Source organism: Seriola lalandi, unplaced genomic scaffold (assembly GCF_002814215.2).
Source record: "Seriola lalandi dorsalis isolate HSWRI2012SDOR001 ecotype SW California unplaced genomic scaffold, Sedor1 jcf7180002054956, whole genome shotgun sequence".
In the NCBI taxonomy this organism is placed as follows: Eukaryota; Metazoa; Chordata; class Actinopteri; order Carangiformes; family Carangidae; genus Seriola; species Seriola lalandi.
In genome coordinates this window covers 682,352-701,534 of record NW_019525507.1, presented here as the reverse complement: position 1 = coordinate 701,534, position 19,183 = coordinate 682,352, and the positions used below count along the sequence as shown (strand labels likewise).

General features: G+C 43.2%; 1 protein-coding gene across 1 annotated transcript in view; it reads right to left on the bottom strand.

Moving 5' to 3' along the window:
• The window catches only part of drosha (drosha ribonuclease III), an 82,026-nt gene that overhangs the window by 45,695 nt on the left and 17,148 nt on the right, over positions 1–19,183 (bottom strand). Inside the window, exons 15-20 of the mRNA XM_023395091.2 lie at positions 16,457–16,556; positions 11,580–11,687; positions 8,270–8,377; positions 1,690–1,828; positions 1,503–1,563; positions 1,088–1,147 (exon numbers count right to left, since the gene is read on the bottom strand). Of these exons, the coding sequence (XP_023250859.1) occupies positions 1,088–1,147; positions 1,503–1,563; positions 1,690–1,828; positions 8,270–8,377; positions 11,580–11,687; positions 16,457–16,556 (576 nt within the window). The remainder of the gene's footprint in view (positions 1–1,087; positions 1,148–1,502; positions 1,564–1,689; positions 1,829–8,269; positions 8,378–11,579; positions 11,688–16,456; positions 16,557–19,183) is intronic.

The following is a 19,183-nucleotide window of genomic DNA, read 5'->3' as shown; positions in this document are numbered from 1 at the left end:
CACCACCCTCCTCTGTTCAACACTAGCACCCTATGTTGGGGCTATTCAAATGTGCAGAATATTCTGTTGGCTGGACAGCAGAAGCACAGATAGCCTCCAAGGGCAGCGCACACTGGAGGTGCACGAGGCAGCTGCCTGGATCTGCTGTACCCATTTAACTGGACAAGAGCCTGATAAATAATTCAGAGGGCCAGAGTGTAGGCCAAGCATGTCTCGTCAGACGCTAACAATCAAAGAAGGAAGGCAGAGGAAAACGGGGGGAAAAAGGAGGGAAAGTGGCAAAACATGCCCAAAGATATCCAGAGAAACAGAGGCTAACCACCGTCTTTGTAACACTGTTCTTGCTGCATAAAGAGCAGAAGCAGTGTCCTGTGTACCCCAGTGTCAGCTCCTATTAAGGTTTAATCCTGCTCGTGAATGTTCACTGTTGTGGAAGTGTTAGCATCGAGGGTTACAAATTAGATTTCGGTAGTAGAAGTTATGCTGTTGGGCAAATGAAAGTCAGATAAAGATCTGTTCTTCCTTTTTGCAACCTGTGTGTGTACGGGAGGGAGCGAGTGAGTGAGTGAGTGAGTGAGTACTAAACCCTGTGGCAGAGAAAGCCCTTTTCTTACATTTTCTAGTAGTAATATCCACTCAGAGGAGGAGGTAGGGGTACAGTAGGCAGGTGGGCAGCTTCCTCACACACTGTATGAGAATAATAATAGCTACATATAATTAGCACTATGCTTAGGTAAGTGCCGGGCAGCAACGTCCGCACTCACCTGGGAGTCAATAACACAGTCAGCATTCCAGACAGCAATTCTAGACAGCTAATTGCAAGTTGTCATGGAGAATTTCAGGCTGTTAACAGGGGGTATGGGGGGAAAAATTACATCCCAGTTCCAATTACCAGTAAATCACTGTCTTGAATGAGTCCAAAGTATGAGAGGGGTGTGATTGTGACAGGCACAGATAGATATAGACAATGAGAGAGAGGGAGAAATAGAGTGAGAGGGTGAGAAAGGAATGGGGGGGGGGCTGATAGTGTTGTAGTCGGCTTCAATTAGCAGTTGTGTCCATCAAAGATGCGTGAGCGCTTACTCACCTGGTGAGGAACTCGACAACAGCATCACCCAGGAACTCCAGTCTCTCGTTGTGATTGATCCTAAGGGTGGGGAGGAGACAGGGGGGTAAAGGTGGAGACTGTGAGGGCAGTTGAACAAGTAGCAGGAAAGGCAGACTTTAAGCAAACAAAAATACAGATATACATACACAGTCACACACACAGCTGCTCACCTCATCAACGCTCTGAGAATAACAGCAGCTCACATTCAATAATAAGTAGTCGCTGCCCTTAAAATTAGCTCATTTCATTTCCCCTGAGATATCCCTTCCTTTCACAGTTAAAGTTAATTTTCTTGTCAGCAGGCCTGCCGGGTATATTAATCACAAGAATGTTCCTTTGATTGCTCCTGTGGTCAGTGATAGCATGAACAGATATGTGCCCGCAGGCAGCCTACCTGGAAGGGGAGGGGTCATCCTGCCCCAAACGAGACATGATGTTAATCAATGTGTTGATTCCTGAAAAAAAACAAAAAAAAACACGATTGAAACGGTTAGAGACTACTATAGAGAGAGTGGTAATCTGACAGAGATAAAAGAAACAAGACAGGGAGAGAAAGAGAAACATGGGTGAAAATTACCCACCCTTCTTCCTCATGTACATGTGGTGGACCTTCCTGTCCCCATACTTGGGCTGGCGGATGCCGCAATTAGAAAGCGAGTTGCGGGCATGGTCAGGATTCATGCCGAAGTTGAGGTGGTGACTGGGGTGAGTCATGGCCAGCTGGAGTAGAGGAAAATAGGGTAAGCAAATAGGTGTAATTTAACACTTTTCAACTACAGGACCATTTTCAGGAACCAAGGGAACGGCAGTCTTTCTAAGACTGAATGAATCAGAGCAGTTACTTTCTAAAGCAGTAGTGCAAAACACTTTTATAGTAAGTCTGTCACTTATTATTCAAGATTCTGACTCTCATTCTAATACGTGAAAAAATGTCAACCGTAATGATCTGTTGGAATTCAAAGTTTCCAGGCTTATTGTGCAGCACCAGAAGGAATTTACAAAATGCACTGTGACTTACTGTATGCCCCGACAGTTTTCTGGGCCAATGTCTTTTTCTTTGTTTAGTAAAGTGGAAGAAGCTGGTGATCTGTGCATGCTTCCTGCTCATTGGATGGTCGATTAGCTACAGAAACCACTTCCCCCTCACACCTTTTTGCCATCAGATTAGCGAGTCCTGTATCCCACCACTTTCTGACCATTGTCTGAATCAGACAATTTAGCATTCACACCATGATTGGCCTGACGTGTGGAGGTGAGTAAGTAGCCAGGGATTCAACTTTTCTATTAATTCTTGACAAAATTATTTTTTATCACTTTTCATGTAAAACACCAGGAATGTCTCCCAGGGGAGGCCGTCGGAGAATGTGCACTGCTATTCCCATATTCAAACAATACTGTACTATACTGTACGGCCAGATTTTCACTTCACCTTCCAGTATGGTCATTCAAAAGAACTGTAGATATAGCTTTTAATTTCCGGTATTGTCTGATGTCGTACAAACTTCCTTTCGAGCACCCGTAGCTCGTCACCAAAATGAGGAAGCTGCTGGAAGATATGCGGGTTACTTTCACATTCATTTGAACTACATACTACTTATCATTCCCTCAAATTTGATTTTTTGAAAAGTGACACCAGTAAGAAACCTGGCATCGTGGCATTTTCCGTCTCTTATTCCCCCTCTGCACATCTGCTTTCCAGCATTCACTCAAACCTCAGAGTCAACATGCAACGATGCTGTGTTGTTGTCTTATCTAGTGCCAAAAAAAATCACAACTTATTTCTCCACCTTCACAGTTCTGCAGATGCAAAAAAGTTCCTGAGTTTAGGTCCCGGGCTCCTGGGACTTAGTTACTGGTCATAAAGGGGCCGACAGTGTACACAGTGAGCGACAAATGACAGCATTTAGACATCAACAATATGGCCCAACCCCAGGCCCTGTGGAAAAACCTTCAAAGAGCTTGATCTAGTCCATTTCCTCTTTTGGCTAATGACCAGTTACAAACAGTAATAATGGTCAAAGCAAATCTGTCTAATAATGTTTGATCAGCAATCGCTCAAAGGAAAAGAGGACAAGGAGGTGCACTTAGGTGAGCCACAGAGAGAAAATCAGAGTGTCCCTCTTGCCTTTTTGTCACGGTAAAAGTTGTTTGTATGAAGATTAATGATTAAACTTTCAAACTTTTGAAGAGAGCCAAAAGTGGGAATTAAAGGTAAAATAACCCTGAAGCAAACGTATTAGTCGACATTCAGCTTTGTTTGAAAAGAGGACAAAAACTGCTGTGCCTGGAAAGACTGCCGCGGCTGAACTCAAACTCGCTGAGGGAAGAAAAAGGAAAAAGATAGGGCTCAGTAGGATATGTCAAGCCTTTATCAATCTTACATTATGAGAATGTTAATCTCAGCCAAAAAAAAGAAAAAAAAAGAAAGAAATCCATCTACTCTTCCCCCTGGGCTTGCTTTTCAAAATGCTTGTCTCCTTTCAGCCAACTTCAAATCAATTTCAAGCTCCAATGAGATATATATGTAAAACGTTAACACAGAGGTTTCAATATTTATAGTTGCTCAAGAGGCCTTCAGCTTTGTAGCCTTGAACACAGAGACGACAAATTCACCAGCAGTTGTATTTTTTTTTTTTCTGTGGTTAAGAGAAACAGGGTTTTTTGAGAGCTAGTTATTTGACATGACACAAGCAGAAATGTAGCAATTCTCAGCGCCGTGTTGACAGTTTGATAAAAATATAAATAAAAACAACAACAACCACATCTGCTTCCAATTTCAACTCCCCCATTGTGCGATGTCAGACACAAGTCAATGACTGCCTACTACACAGCCTGAACTACAGAGTTTGGTACTCTAAAGGAAACGTATCAAGCAAAATACATCAGTTATTTTGTAAACACTGCAGGTCCTTCACAGTTAAGGACAACATCAAACAACGGCTTTTTAAGCTGAATCTGTGGAGAGGATTGACGTCTGCAACTGTTCCTGTCAACATAATGACTGCGTAAAGTATCGCAGGGATTTGGATTTAGTGATCACTGCCTCAGCTGCTGCTCAACTGCCTTTGGCTAAACAGGAATAAACATCATCGCTCAGTGGAGAGCGACAGGCTTGACTGGAAAGAGTGTGGCTCTTGTACCCGTGTGCAGGGAAACTAACGGCCAAACTGCCTGCTATGCAAACACAACTCAACAATGTCATTGCTGTGTAGTGTGCACAGGTGAATCAAGGTTCAGGGGTTAAAAAAAAAACAGCAGGAACAGACTGTGACCACTTAAAGTATTTTAATTTGATCCTCTGAATTTTAATGTAAATTACATGGAGTGCAATTCTGATAAAACGTGCTATAATCATTCTCTCCCTCAAACTAATTGATCTACACTATCAAACAAGTGACTTCCAACAAGATCAACAACTTAGCCAGTTGCCAAAAGTTTGGATTTTCATTATTACTTTTCTTACTGTTGCTCCATAACTGCTGCATGTGTAAATTAGCATCCATTTACTGACAAGTTCCCCACGTCTACGCAAAAGGTGACGATACATCGGTGTTGTGTTCACAACTTATTTGTACTGCCCCCTTGTGACCAAAAAAAAAAAAGGTAGGTTTGGTTCACTTGGTACTTAATCATAACAGATATGCTGTTACATACAGACTAAAGGGGGATTTATATTTGTGTGTGAAGTTGTAAGAAGTTTACCGCTAGCTGTCACAGTGAGTCATAAAAACATAAACATGATAACTGTGGAAAGTAGAAACATCATTGACCCTGATGACATACATTACATCCATTTACTCTTGCGGTGGTGCTACCATCTGGTGAAATCTGATGCTGAACTATAAATGAAAACCTACGCCAGGACTCCCGTTAACCCCCAACAACAAGGATTAATCCAGCTTAATATGGCCATATGCTTGATATACAGTATCTGACATGCAATAATAAGGACGCAACATGAAGGTGCCTTGCATTGTTTTATAATATGCAACACTATTATCATCCTTTTGTAATGAGTAATAATATACCCTCAGAAATACAAGAAAATATTCAAAGCCTGTGAAATGGTATTCGGGCCAGCCCTACTTGAAAAAGATGGACACCATCACATGGCCAGGCATGCATCGCCATGAATAACAAAGCAAATCCCCCAGTCCTCTGTATACAGAGTCACAGCCGCATTTATGGGGGCGCATAAACAAAAGCATTCGATATCAGAGCCCAGGCCGAGGACTTGTACAGCTAAATTATTGAGATGCTCTGTGATGCCTCTCATTCTGCCAGCATGGGGCAAAAGTGAGGAATGGGGATGAAACAATAGGGGGCGCGTAGGATTAAGAGGGTCTGGTGGATGTGGGGATGCGGGAGCATGTGGCGACCGTGAACACATGTCTCTCCGAACCCACCCCACCCCCTAAGTTTTAAATGTTAAATGTTTAACAGGGAGGCTCTCAGAAGACAAGCTTCAAAGGGTCGTTGCTCCGCTGGTGCCGGGGAGGGGAGGGGCGGGGGGTGGGGTGGGGGGGTGACGAGTGCAAAGGCTCCCGCTCTCAGGCTGGGTTTTTTTCAGTTGCCTCATGCCAGGGTCATACTGCTATTTGGTACTGCAAACAGGTGTGTTTCTGCACAGAGAATTAAACGATGTTTTCATGTATTTACTGACTGCACAGAGCATAGATGATGATACATTTACCACATATGTTCTGTTGCAATTTTGATCCGCAGATATGCCTTCATTAAAACATTACAGAGAACGAGCTGGAAACAAGCATTGATTCTGTACAGACCCACCCAACTCTCTGCTTTCCCAGATGATCTGCTGCTTTCATCTCTTCTAAGGAAAATATGAAAAAAGGGAAATAAATTTTCTTTCCTTTAATGGGCGTACAGCTCATTACTCTTCACGGCGAGAACAAAAATTTCCATTCTGAAATACCAATTCAACTGTCCCAAACCAAAAATGACCACCCGAGTTCTTCTCCTCACTAAAAACACTTCTTAATAGTGTAACCACAACCAGCTTTCACTAGGACTGAGTATGTGTTCAAAACATTTTTAAAACTTAACACATATATATTTTGCCATCAGGAGCCTTTCTGGCTGTAGAACGCGGTTACATAGAGGCGATCAGCTTATTCCCCAGGGAAAACAGCCAGGTGTTCGTTAGCATTCCTTCACTTGGCTAATGTTCATCATCCTTAGCTCGTCCTCGAAAGGAGGAACACACTCAAAAACACACTCCAGACAGACGGCAGCGAGATACCGTGCAAGGTAGAAGTGGGGTTCAGCGTCTTCACAAAGGAAACTTCAACGTGTGGTGAGTAGGAGAGCATGCTATCGGACCACCGATTCGCAATTCGCGGTCAACCCGCAATACCTCCTGAGTCCAAGCACCTGTGGCTTCCTACTTTGGAGAAGACATTGACATTGACTTGGAGTAACAAAGGTTTCCAATGGTGATTGGGATGTCATGGTAATAAAAAACCTCCCATCAGAGCACACTCTCATTAGCTAAATATATTACTTTTGTGTTACATTATGACTACCTCCACCACCAGCTTTGAAGTGCCTCTGGAAGAAGCATATTTAGCGATTTATTGGCAAAGTGGCTTTTCTGAACCACCGTTAAAGCTTTCCTCATCTGAAATAGACGCTCAAAGACAACTTTTCCGTGTAGTATTCCTTTAAAACCCACACTGTGGCTTGAAAAAGTTTAAAATCACTCATACCTTATATACAATTACAGTTAAATGAATTCAAAGCACACAAAGCTTATATCAAAATACAACTCCTTGTAATGCCATCAAAGAGCGGTACCAGATTCTCTCATGTTAGAAATGAACAGACTGCCAATGGAAAACATTCAACTCATTAAATGTGATCATCCCATTAGAGTGGAGGCAAATGGGAAGTGATGGCAGATCTGAAATGAGTTCTGACTCGGAGAAGGCTGTTTGAACAAGCACCATTGCACTCCTGCAGCCGTTCTGTCCAAACCTATCTGGGCAGAAAGTGTGTGTACTGTGGGACATTAGCCACTGATGTGTGTGTGCAGTAGATGAGGAAGGTGCTATAAGCCCAGCAATGATGGGTCCCTGCTTTGGCCATTTCAGTCCCGGTAGTGGTGAACTGCTGACAGCTCTGGCTTCATCCACACACATAAACACGCATAGAGGGCTGTGTCATGGTATTAACACTTCTGTGGCTATAATTGTGATGCAGACAGACCAGACGGGCAACACACACTGCAGAGGCTTATATGTGAGCTGTCATGATCAAACTGATTGTTTTTGTTTTGTTTGTATTTTTTGGAATGAATGAAGGAATTGAATGAGAAAGAGGGAGGAATAAATCCATTAACTTCTCCCCAAGGGACCGAGATGTCAACCTCAAATGGGTGTCTCCTCAGTGAAAGGGCCACAGCTTGTCGGCTGCTGGCGGCGGGTCAGTGTTTCCTTTTTAGCATTCTTAATGACAGGTGGTCATTATACAAACGACAAAAAGGCCAATCGTTGATCGATATGTGCAAATCTCCACACAAACACACCCAGAGCACTGGGCAGTCATGCACACGACACACACACACACACACACACACACACACACACACACACACACACAGCCTTGAGCGAATCTTAATGCATCCTTTCCCTTTTTAACTATGTATAGGCTACAACACATTGATTTCTAATGTATCAGGTTATGACAGCTCTTCAATATTGCTGGAGGCAGCTGTGGGGCTTGCTCTGAGAGCATAGAGTTTGAGCCTGCAGACCTGACAAGGGAGAGCTGGCATTACAGAGGAGGCTGTTGTTGTCCTGACTACTGTCACTGCGACTCACAGCAGACCTGGGCTGCTCGTTGCAGAGATATGACTCAGGCCGGTGTGTGGGTTACCTTAGCTGACTTCTGAGGCCCTGTTTCCGCTTGAACTATCCCTGCAGAGGTGGAATGGGCACAATAATGAGGAAAACGCTGCCTCCCTGGATCTCAGCACAAAATGTTTACCTTTTTTTTTTTATCTGGCCCAGCCTAAAACAACCACAGGGATTTGCCTACCTGTTAGTTATCAACTATGCCAGCCTTTAAATAATGCAGCTTGGGCTGGGGCATAGAGTCTCATCACTTTGTAAGTAAGACATTGTCATGACTGTGCCTTACCTGAAGGAGGCAGCGCTCCTTGAAGACGTAGCCAATGAGCTTATCCAGGTGCATCAGACACTGGTGGTACCGGATATGATGTGTGAGAACAGGCAGCATCATGGCATGCTGTGGAGGACAGAGAGAATTGGCAAAATGGGCAAGAGGGAGAAAACGAGGGAAAGAAATTGGAAAGGGACACAAACAGGAAGAGACAGAGAATCAGGATCATGCCTTATATTTAGGAGGAGTGGAGCGCGTGTGTTTTGAGAGAAAGTGTGATGAAGAGATTGTGAGAAAGAAAGGGAGCGGGTTGATAGAGGGAACAGGGAGGGAGAAATCAATCAGCTAGTCATTATTTATTAAGTGGTGCTCTGCAACAGAGAGATGAAATAATCAAAAACCCAATCGCTGCACTGTGAGAGGGAATAACAGAGAGGAGGGAAATCCACATTTGGACAGGACAGTCAAATCAAAGCCCATTTCGACATGTTGACACACTTACATTCTGACAAACACTCACAGCCCCCTGTGACCCTCATATATTATATTAAAAGAAAAAGTTTGAGTGTAACAAAGTGAAAGAAAAGTGAAAAAGGGCAGGGAGAGGAGGAGCTGGTGGATGAGCTGCGAGTGAAGTGTGTTTGCGCATGTTCGCGAGGGAGTGTGACACGGAAAGTGAGAATTAAAGCAAAAGAGAAAAACAGCCAGTGGTCAGCAAATGAATCTGACAGTCAGAGAGCCAATCTACAGAATCATTACCAGTGACTTATCAAGTCAGCCAGTCAGAGTGGCTGAGAAACTGTAGCAAAGGCTGGTGTACACACATTAACCCCGTGCCACCACATGAGAGAGGAGGGAGCCATGCATGTTTTAATTAGTGCTACTGGGGAGGGTGAGCCTGAGGCCCGGCGGCTACAAGCAGCGCTGCCACATAGCCCTGGGGCCATCACAGGGGCTGTGGTGACACACTCCCTAGGCCTTGTTAAGCAGCCAATTAACAAAGCCAGGCCCTGGTCGTGTCTACAGCTCCTGACCTGTTCTGATGACTGCCTGAGTGACTGAGTATATATGTGTGTGGAAAGGAAAGGTGGGGGCTTGTTAGAGTTGATACTCCAGTAATTAAAAGGTGGGAAATTTCTAATTTACTGTCACAGATGACGTTTGGGCAGTTTGGACACCATCCAACTGGACCAGTGGCTTGAATTTTCTTTTCCCCTGGCTGAAATATTACAAGCATGAACTTTAAATTGCACTTGAACTAACAATATCATTATTTTATTAATTGGAATGCAGTAAAATGGTTATCCCAACTTGTGTTCCAGGATTAATCTCATCCATTTCTTTCTTATGTACTAAATGATAAAACATCTTTTTGTTTAAAGGCTCATTTATTCTGATGTAGGCGATATCTTGTGCAATGGAGATGTCATTGTAAGGCTGAAAGCTCACAGTGCTCTACTGCAACTTATTTTAAGAGATTTTATGAGGCAATGCATATTCAGCAATGCCAAGTATTAAAGCAATTCAAGAGGTTTAATCTATTTCCTACCTACCTGCCATTAATCCAAATTTGGATAGCGACATTCCTCCATGCGCAGGCTCAGTTATGTGATGTTTAAGTAGGTGGATTAATGTATATGGTAAGAGATGACAAATAAATAAATGCACCACACACTGTTGGCGTGAATAAAGACCCACCCACACTTATTTTCTCAGTGATATAAGAGAAAACAAGTTGCCTTTCCCTTGAAAAGATTTGGACGGGTTGATAAGGACACACAAAGGCAGGTAGACAAAGCGGGGGGGGGGGGGCAGCAGTGAATCAAAAGATAAACATGCATGTATAAAATTAAAAAAGAAAACATTGATGAATAAATAAATCCCATCAGTGGCTCAAATGTGTAGCCCGGTCCTTGACTGAGCCATTCAAGTGAAATAACCTTGGTGTAGCCGAGCCATGTCAGTAACGAGTGGGCTGATTTTGTTCCAAATAGCGCTCCTGCTTTTAGAATCAAGAAACTATAGGTCAGTTTTCCCGTTATCTCTCGTCTGTGTCACATGTTGTGCAGACTGTACCACTGCAATCCGAGGTAAAATTATTCATGAACCAATTAGTCGTAGCAGTACAGCTTGAAGCAAATATAATTGGGCAGCAATTATGGATTGGATCCTTCTTTGCTAGACCTCACTGGTCGGCTGGTCAAGAGAGGTCTGGTTTGCGAGGCTACAACTTTCTGTCATTCCTCTCCAACTTTGAGCACGAGTATCAGCTGTGGGCTATCTTTACTACACACAAGGGTAGGGGATGTGTTCAGAGGGAAAAGATGTGCAACGCTGATGCCAATTATTTTCAGAGTAACAGGCAGAAAATACTGGAAGAGACAATAAATGAAAGAATTATAAAATAAAGAACACTAGTGCATTTCATTACATTCACAAATCCATGAACAAATGCAGCTCTGTATTTTTCAGTGGGCACAGCAGGGCGCTAACACATTCAGGGTTATGGCTCAACTCTCATTAGGGCTGCTCATACTAAACTTGCATGAACGCATGGAATGGTAAGCTGCATATGTTGTGCCGCTTCCCAAAGATCAAGATAACATACAGCACACACCATGTGGATTTAGAACTGCATCCTGCTTTATTTTGCCCCTAACAACTGCTTGAAGGAGATAATGGTACATGTGCTCTTACCATAGTGAGCGGTGCTGGTGAAGTTGTATATAAATAAACTGTCAGGTCTCAGACATTACTTAATGAAGGGTATGGCTGCTGAGGCTCTGTGGGAGTCCACTTTCCTTACACAGATTTTGACACTTGAATGGAGAAGTGACGCAACATGTGGAAAGATCAGAAGCCAAGTTTCTGACTGTGGCTGTGCAGCGAGCACTGGACTGTGTCTGTCTGAGTGGATTTACTTCCGTGTGCATGTATCTGTCCATTTAAAGGATAATTGCTAAATGTTATAAATGTTTCTAGTTCTGGCCATCACTTTCAGAGATGTTATTGTATTCAATTAAAAATTAAAAGTGCGCTCACCCAGAATGTCACAAATAAACCCTCATTGCACAGGAAAACTGTATGTGTGAAATCAGTCTGTAAATTGTGACGGACCTGACAGACAATTTGGGTAATAATTTTACTGTCATGACTTTACCTGGCGAGTTCATTAGTGTGAGCGAGTCCATGTAACTCTCTGTCAAAATCTACACATCTATGAGCGTTTGAATGCATGCGTGCATTCACGTATTAGATCCATGAGTGTGTATTGCAGCAGGTATGCGTGTGCCGGTGTTTGTGCGTGCATACAGTGGAATGGTGTTACCTGACAGACGTCGGAGCGGATGCCAGTCTTCCAGAAGCCCTGACTGCTGAGCTCCACTGTCACCTCACGGCGCATAGTGTTCTTCTGACGGATCTTCTGAAGAGCTTCCTGCCAAACAACCAGCCAGTCAATTATTGATCCACTGAAGCAAAGCCTACGGGGACAGCTCCCATCCTCAAAGCCCCACCCCACCCTCACCCCTCCCTTCTTTCACTCCCACTCCCCCTAAAGATAGGTTGGCACATGCAATAAACTGAAACCTCCATGGCATGACACACATACAGTATAGTGGTGGACAGTAGCAGCAGGGGAAGTGACAGCTCTGCTGGTCCTGGCTAATTGAGGCGCTGCAATAGGTCAGCATGGCTGTGGGCAGTGGTGGTGTTGGGTGTAGGAAGGTTGATGCTGAGGCTTCAGTCCCAGCCACCTAGAGCCATGGCACCTGCCTGCCCATTAAGACCACCTCACAACAGCATAGAGGAGGCTACATCATCATCATCATCAGCGGCAGCAGCAGAAATCATTACAGAAGCACACACACAGCATCATGTCAGCCCTATGGCAAATAACTGGAAATTCAGTAGAGGCGGATGAGTTTGAGACAAGAGGGTCCTACAAATAACAACCAAGACGGAAGACGTATTGACAGACTGCTCCTCCTAAATGTCTACGTGCACGCATGTGTTTCATTCAACTGAGACGCAATCGACTCAGTCTGAGTTAGCCATGATCTGCCTAAAATGGAACGCCAGGAATTTTTGACTCGCAGAGAAAATAAGAACAACAAAGGCATGAATAAATAATGCCATCCTACTTTGAACTGTGCATCAAAGTGAACACGCTCGCCCACGCGCAACACATGCATGCGCAACCACACACAACAAATCTTTCCATGCACAGCCAGCCACTGTATATGGAAAGCAGTAATCACAGAGAACTGCGAATGATATGTAAATACTTTATTATGCTGGGATTCCTACAGGGTCAGGGAATGGACAGAAATACAAAAACTAAATAATTAAACAGAATGGGGGAGGTAGAGAAATCAACTTTCTGCTGGTCAAAGACACAAGTCACGGCACAGTTGACTTATACCATCACATCCTCTTCTGAGAGGAGTGTTTGCGTTTTGGATCAGGTTGGGGTCAAACACCAAAGACACTGTCTGAAATTCAATGCCTGCAGACTGCAAATGTACATCTGTTGCATGTGTGCTCCCTTTGCTTACTCGTGCTTTTGCAAGTTCATTTAGGGATTTTAGTTTATTCTCATCACATTTCTCACATCGTTTGAACAGTGCAAAGCTCGAAGATTAAAGCTACTGCACTTGTAGGTCGTCCAGGATAAGGATTTACAGGACATTTACAGAAAAATGTGCTGTACATATTCATGGTTTCCAGTGGATAAATGATGTTTTTGTTGACCCCCCTGACCTTCCCTCTTAGGCCAAAAAGTTGTTCGTTTAAGAGGGACGCATTTACATTTTTTTGGTATAGAGGTTGAACACACACCTTCCAAATGAATGCAATGTAATGTAAAAAAAAAGTGCAAGATACAGACTGGTGACAAAGTGAATGAAAAACCTGAATAAATGAGTAGTGAAACATAATGAATGCAGATGCTTCCACACAGATGCCGTTGAAGAAGAGGAAAAGATCTAAGTGACTTTGATAGAGGGTTCATAACCGGGGCACAAATGGCTGGTGTTTCAATAGCAACAGTGACTGAAATGACGTATCCATTTAGCTCTATGAGAAAAAAAAGAAAATGGCAGTAAAATAAGCTTTTTGTAATTGTAGTCAATGGCGCACATGTGATGACCGTGATGCTTGTGCATTAGTGTGGTATGTAAGGAAAAAAAGCAACTGATCCTCAGGTGACAGAGAGTCAATGCTGGATGTGACCAGACTGGACCAAGACACTTTATGTTGGTTTTTCCTTGTCACTCTGTATATATGTCTGCCTGTATATCATAATTTTATAGGCAACTTTCTATGAAATGAGTGCTTTCTTCATCGGAATAAAACCTCCTATTTCCTTTCTTGTACACCACAACAATCGAGACTCTTGAAGAGCAAATTGTCAATACGCTCTTATTCTGTCCAACATACAATAATTGCAAAAAACGTGTTTCATCATTTGTTTGATTATGCCAACTATGTTGATTTTCAAAAATGTCCTCCTTTTGCCGAACCTACAAGTGTTATCCTGATCTTTCTCTCTGTATCTTTCATAGTTTTTTTTGTAAAACTTAAGGACCAAATAAATAAAAGTTCTTATGAAGAGCCACGTTTAAGTGCCAAAATCTCAAGATTGGGCCAAGGTAACGCTGCAGCGGGACAATGATCCTTATGAATACATCTCAATCGACACTGGGATAGACAGAGAAAAACAGTCTTAAGTTCTTGTGTGGCCCAGCTGAAGCCCAGACTGGAAACCAAAGGAAAATCTGTGGAATGAGATGAAGATAGCTTTTCAAAGATACTCCTCATACAGCTCGACCGAGCCCTGGCCAAATCTGCAAGGAGGAATCAGAGCAAATCCCCAAATCCACATATGCTGAGCTGATAAAGAAGACTCGGAGCTGAATTCACTGCCAAAGCACTGACTAAGGGCTGAATACTTATTCAAATTAGAGATAAGAGATAATAAAGTAACATACTTATGCATCTCATTTTCAGTAGTTACATTTTCACCTTCTCATTATAGGTTATATGTCCAATCTTTTAAATAAACCATTGAACACTCAATGATGATTTACGATGTAAAATCACAAAAAAAAAAAAAAACCTTCAGAAAAAGAATCTGATGGAGTCGAGTGTTTTCAGATTACAATATCAGTCTATTTGTATGTTTGAGGCCCAGTAAAGTCTTTGGCTGAGAGACTCAAAATCCATCTGGGCAACACACACAGGCAGCCTGCATGTCCCTCAATGCCACACAATCTCCACCCACACACACACACACACACACACACAACCTTCCATACTCTTAGCATGAGATCTGGAAATGGGCACAGAGGCGTGCACCCTGGTGTGAAGGCCAGTTCTTGCCAAGGTAGACACCTCTGGTCTTCCTGGAGGTATCAAAGAGCCAGCTGGAGGAGCGAAAGGTTGCTGTGAACACCTCTGACAGGATGACTCTTATGGGTAGCAAATGCCTATCAGAGGAACAGGTGTTTAGTCTTTCAGTGAAAGACCATTTACACAGGAAGCTTCAGTGTTCCCTCGGGCATTAGATAAGTACCAATGCCACACTGCCACTGCAGTGAAGAGACACTGACATGGCTAATGTTTGTGGTGGAGCCTGATGGACCCAGTGTGTGAGTGTGCATGTGTTTGGGTTCAGTAATTGCTCCAGTGCAGGTTGACAGTGGGATTGTCAGGGCCTGTTAGCCGGAGAGATCTTTGCCGAGCTACCTGGGAAACAAGCTAATTGAGCTCCGAGTTCTTGCTCATTATTGGTTCAGAGTGTATCAAACAGACCGAGGGAAGAGACTGGATCTGCAGCACACTCCAAGCCTCGGAGAGAGGAAAAGCTGTATCTACTGTGGAGAAGTTACAGCAGTCCCTGCAGTGGAGATACGGTGGGACAAAGCGCTTGTGCTCGGCTACTTCAGGCCACACACAGCACCTGTACCCTGTGATTCCCCGTGGCTACATGGTCATTACTTCACTAAACCTTTTCCTTTCTCGGTCCCTAGAGGTGATTTGACCTTCACACTCAACTCAGGAGAAGACTTACTGCCATCTTATGCTGAGCTGTACATTCATCTAAATTATGCATTAAAGGACAGGTTCGTATATTGTTTTAAAACAGTAGTCAGGTGCCAAGATGATCCCTTGATATGTCGAACTCAGACTGCTGAAGCCTCATATTACCTTTGTATTTTATTATCTAATGGCCAGTATGAGCAGGAGATAAAATCTGTTTCAGTAAACATATGTGAACCTGACTATTGTTTTAAGACAGACTTGAAAAATATGAACCAATCCTTTATTCACTTTAATAAAAGATGCTGTTCATTCTTCAACACCAAAATAAGAGCATTTACTGTATGTCTGGAGTAAATACAGAAGGAAACAGCTAGTGAAATATTTCTGAGCCAAATCTGGACCACAAATGTAGAAATGGTGCTGAAGGAAAGAAAATGACGCAATTATAACAACAATAATTGCAACAGTTGTAAACTCTTCAGTGAAGGGGTTAGTGAATAAAGACAAGACTGCTCATGTAGACAATGGAGATTCTGACTGATATTCAAAGTAAGGCTGCAGTTAATGGTAAAACCATTTACTACATGGTTGAAGCAATTTCTTCAACATCAAATAACACATTAAGTGAAAGGCAGCAGGTCTACACTTATAACATTATAACACATCTGGCTTACATGGTACTAATGTGCAAATCAACAGACCTGGATTCTATACTTAAATATTCCTCTGTTGTTGAAAAAAACATTAAATGCGTGAAAGTATGACTGTGGTTCTTCCATAAATGTACAAGTTAACTTTTGGCTGTCTCATATTTGTTTAGTGAAGCAGCATCCTTGTTAGTTTGAGGCAATAACTCTGACTACGAGCAGAGGATTCCAGATAAGCAGCATTTGAATCAGTGCGCACAGCAGGAATAATAGTAATAGTAATAGTTTTGTTTTTGAAATTAATGGCTGTGAATGTCTTATTTCTGCAGAGTGTGCTAGTGCTCCAGTGTTTCAACATAACCTTTCCTATCTGCAGGAAAAGGTTTAAATTGAAAGCGCACTGCGCTACATTCACACAAAAACAAATGCAAGCCACATGGCAATGTTAAAGTATGAGTCTGTCAGTAGAAACAAAAAAAAATGATCAAAGTGTGTTTGTTTTCTTTCAACCCACCTCTCTCTGTGTCAGCTTCTGCTTGTCAATCTGCTTGACCTTGGGGCTGTTGGCCAGCAGGTGGCGTAGTTTCACATAGCTCTTCCACAGCTTCTGGTACCTGCCAAAAGTAAAGGAGGTGATGTCAGGCTGACAGGAGTCTATCTCGCCCTCACTCTCCGGCTTCGCAACAACACATCAATATTTCATCTGCGGCTTGGCTGATATTAAACATAATTTAACAGTTGCCTGCGGCCGTTATTGCATTAGCTGCTTGTGTGTGAGGGCAGTGGACACAGAAGATTCTCTGTGTTTCAGATGTCTGCCGTTTGAACTGTGAGCAGAGGTCCACGCACACACCGACTGGCGATTTGCAGTTTTTACCATTTTCTTGTCTGATAAAAAGATGTAAGTCATGAAACATTTGAGCAGCCTTGACATATGGCTCAAGAGTAGTCTCACAACCTCCTCATTCTCATTTTCTATAAAACCCCATTGTCTTTGCTCTCATTTGCATCTGAAAAGAGGCAGGGAGTTATCGGCAAGGTGACATGTAGCCACCGTACTAACCACCTCCCCCCTCTCTCCCCCTCTCCTCCCCCCTTCTCTCTTTTCAATCAGACCTCCTGATTGATGCACTGAGGGCCGGGTGTGACCGTTCTGCTCCCATTCAGGAGACTTTCTCCTCATTTACCCAGAGTTATTCAATTATGATTGGTGGGATGGAGAGGTAAGGTGGTGGGGTTTGGGGGATAGGATGGTGCATTGACAGAGAGAAAGGGAGAGAGGCATAAAGAGAGGGAAGGAGAGAGAGACGAGGAGGGGAAGAAGAGGAGGGAGGTGGGGGTGTACTGTGGAATAGAAGAATTATAGAGCTTTAATAGTGGGGACTTCATTAGAGACTGAGACGAGGGAATGAGACGGCTTTACCGCCCCGATTATCAGCTCACCACCACCTCCGCACTGAAGCAGCCTGAGCAGACGAGAGACAGAGAGAGGAAGAAAGAGAAAGCGAGACAGAGAGAGAGAGGGAGAGTGAGAAAGTCTATGCAGCCTGGGAGGCCCCCTCGTCCCCAATCCGCTCCAATGACCTTTCCACAGATCCGCTGTGTGCTCTCGGGGTAGCACTGCCGCGGCTCTCGCCACTCCCTGCACATGCTTTCATTAGCATATGCTGCCTCTTCCTCTCTCTTCACCCCCACTTCTTCTGTTTTCCAGTCTCTAACCCTTTTCAGATACAGCATCTGTAACATCGCTGCCTTCATCTATCTGCTCAAGTAAGCAGAATAGGTACCTGTTACCTACCTAATAGCTCTGTTCTAATGTAAAAGGACCATTGAAGACGTGAGGGACGGAGCTCACAAGGTCAGTTGGAAAATCAAGGTAACAAGTGACGGATTTTAAAAATGATTTTGCAGTTGAATGAGTATTTTTATCCACTATCATCATGACAAGACAAGGGATACTAACCCATGCTTTTTTGCTAATCAACCCTGTAGTGATCCCAAAATAAATCTTCTCATTAATATCATGTATTAGATATACTACCCCAGTTCGAGTCCCGCATCGGACGGCCTTTGCTGCATGTCATTCCCCCTCTCTCTGCCTCCCCATTTCCTGTCTCTCTACTGTACTATCAAATAAAAGGCATTAACAAGCCCAAAAATAGATAAATATATAAAAATAATAATAATAATCTGAGAGTGCCAGAGCATAGTTAAAACTGACAAGATGTGAGGCTGTGATTAATTCATTAATGTTATTAAAGACAGAACTGGCCTCGAATTTAATAACTTTCTGCAATTATTTACCTTTGTGCTGCTGCAGCCTAGACATTAACACCACTCATTGAAAACTGCACCTCTAAAAGCCTGCTGCTACTGCCCACATCAACTCAAAGATGGCCAGCAGTGGGAAGCGTGGAAGCTGAGAATGGTTCAGCTTTTTCACAGACAGACTCAGTCAGGAGAGACAACCTTGCAACAGCCAGTCGGTTTCATTTAGCTTTCATCATGAAACTGTGTTGTTTTGTAATAGTGGTCAGAAAGGTTCAAATACTTTACAATATAACTTTAACAAGCTAGCAAGTCTTAGATAAGAAAAATTACGTATGGAAACACAGCGTTCAGGAAATGAACTACTTCACTGTGCGGTGGTAGAGTGGCAATGTCAGGAAAAAAAAAATGGCCAACTAAGAACTGAGAGTGTAAATTACATGCTCAACTTCAGGCTTGTGAAAGAAGAGAGAGACTTTGGCGCTCTGAATCCATACAGTCTGTTTTATTGAGGTGTAAATTCAAACTTGAGCCAGGTTGGTGGTGTTGCAGGAATGTTACTTGATCCGACCCAGTGAGACTGCAATCATGACTTTCACAGAAAAGAGACTGTGGCTTATTGAATGAGCCCGACATGTAAAACTGACAGCACATTCACATGCATGTCTGAAAGGGGATTTTATCCTCTTGTCTCAACCTGCTCCGTCTTAAATTCTCTGGTATTTTGTTTTCACATCTCTGCATGCCTTTCATATCCTTCCCCCTCCCTCCATTATGTTTCTCTCATGTTTCATCCCTCTTTCGCTGAAGAAGACAACACAGCTTCTTCAGTCTCCTGAGTTAATATATGCTGCTGCTGTGTCCAAGGCTCCCTCTCTGTGGCATTGCTGCTGCAATCAACACCGACTCCTGCCCTCGCTACACGCATCATTAGCAGTGGTAGGAAATCCTTTCCACTGGTCTCTTACTACTC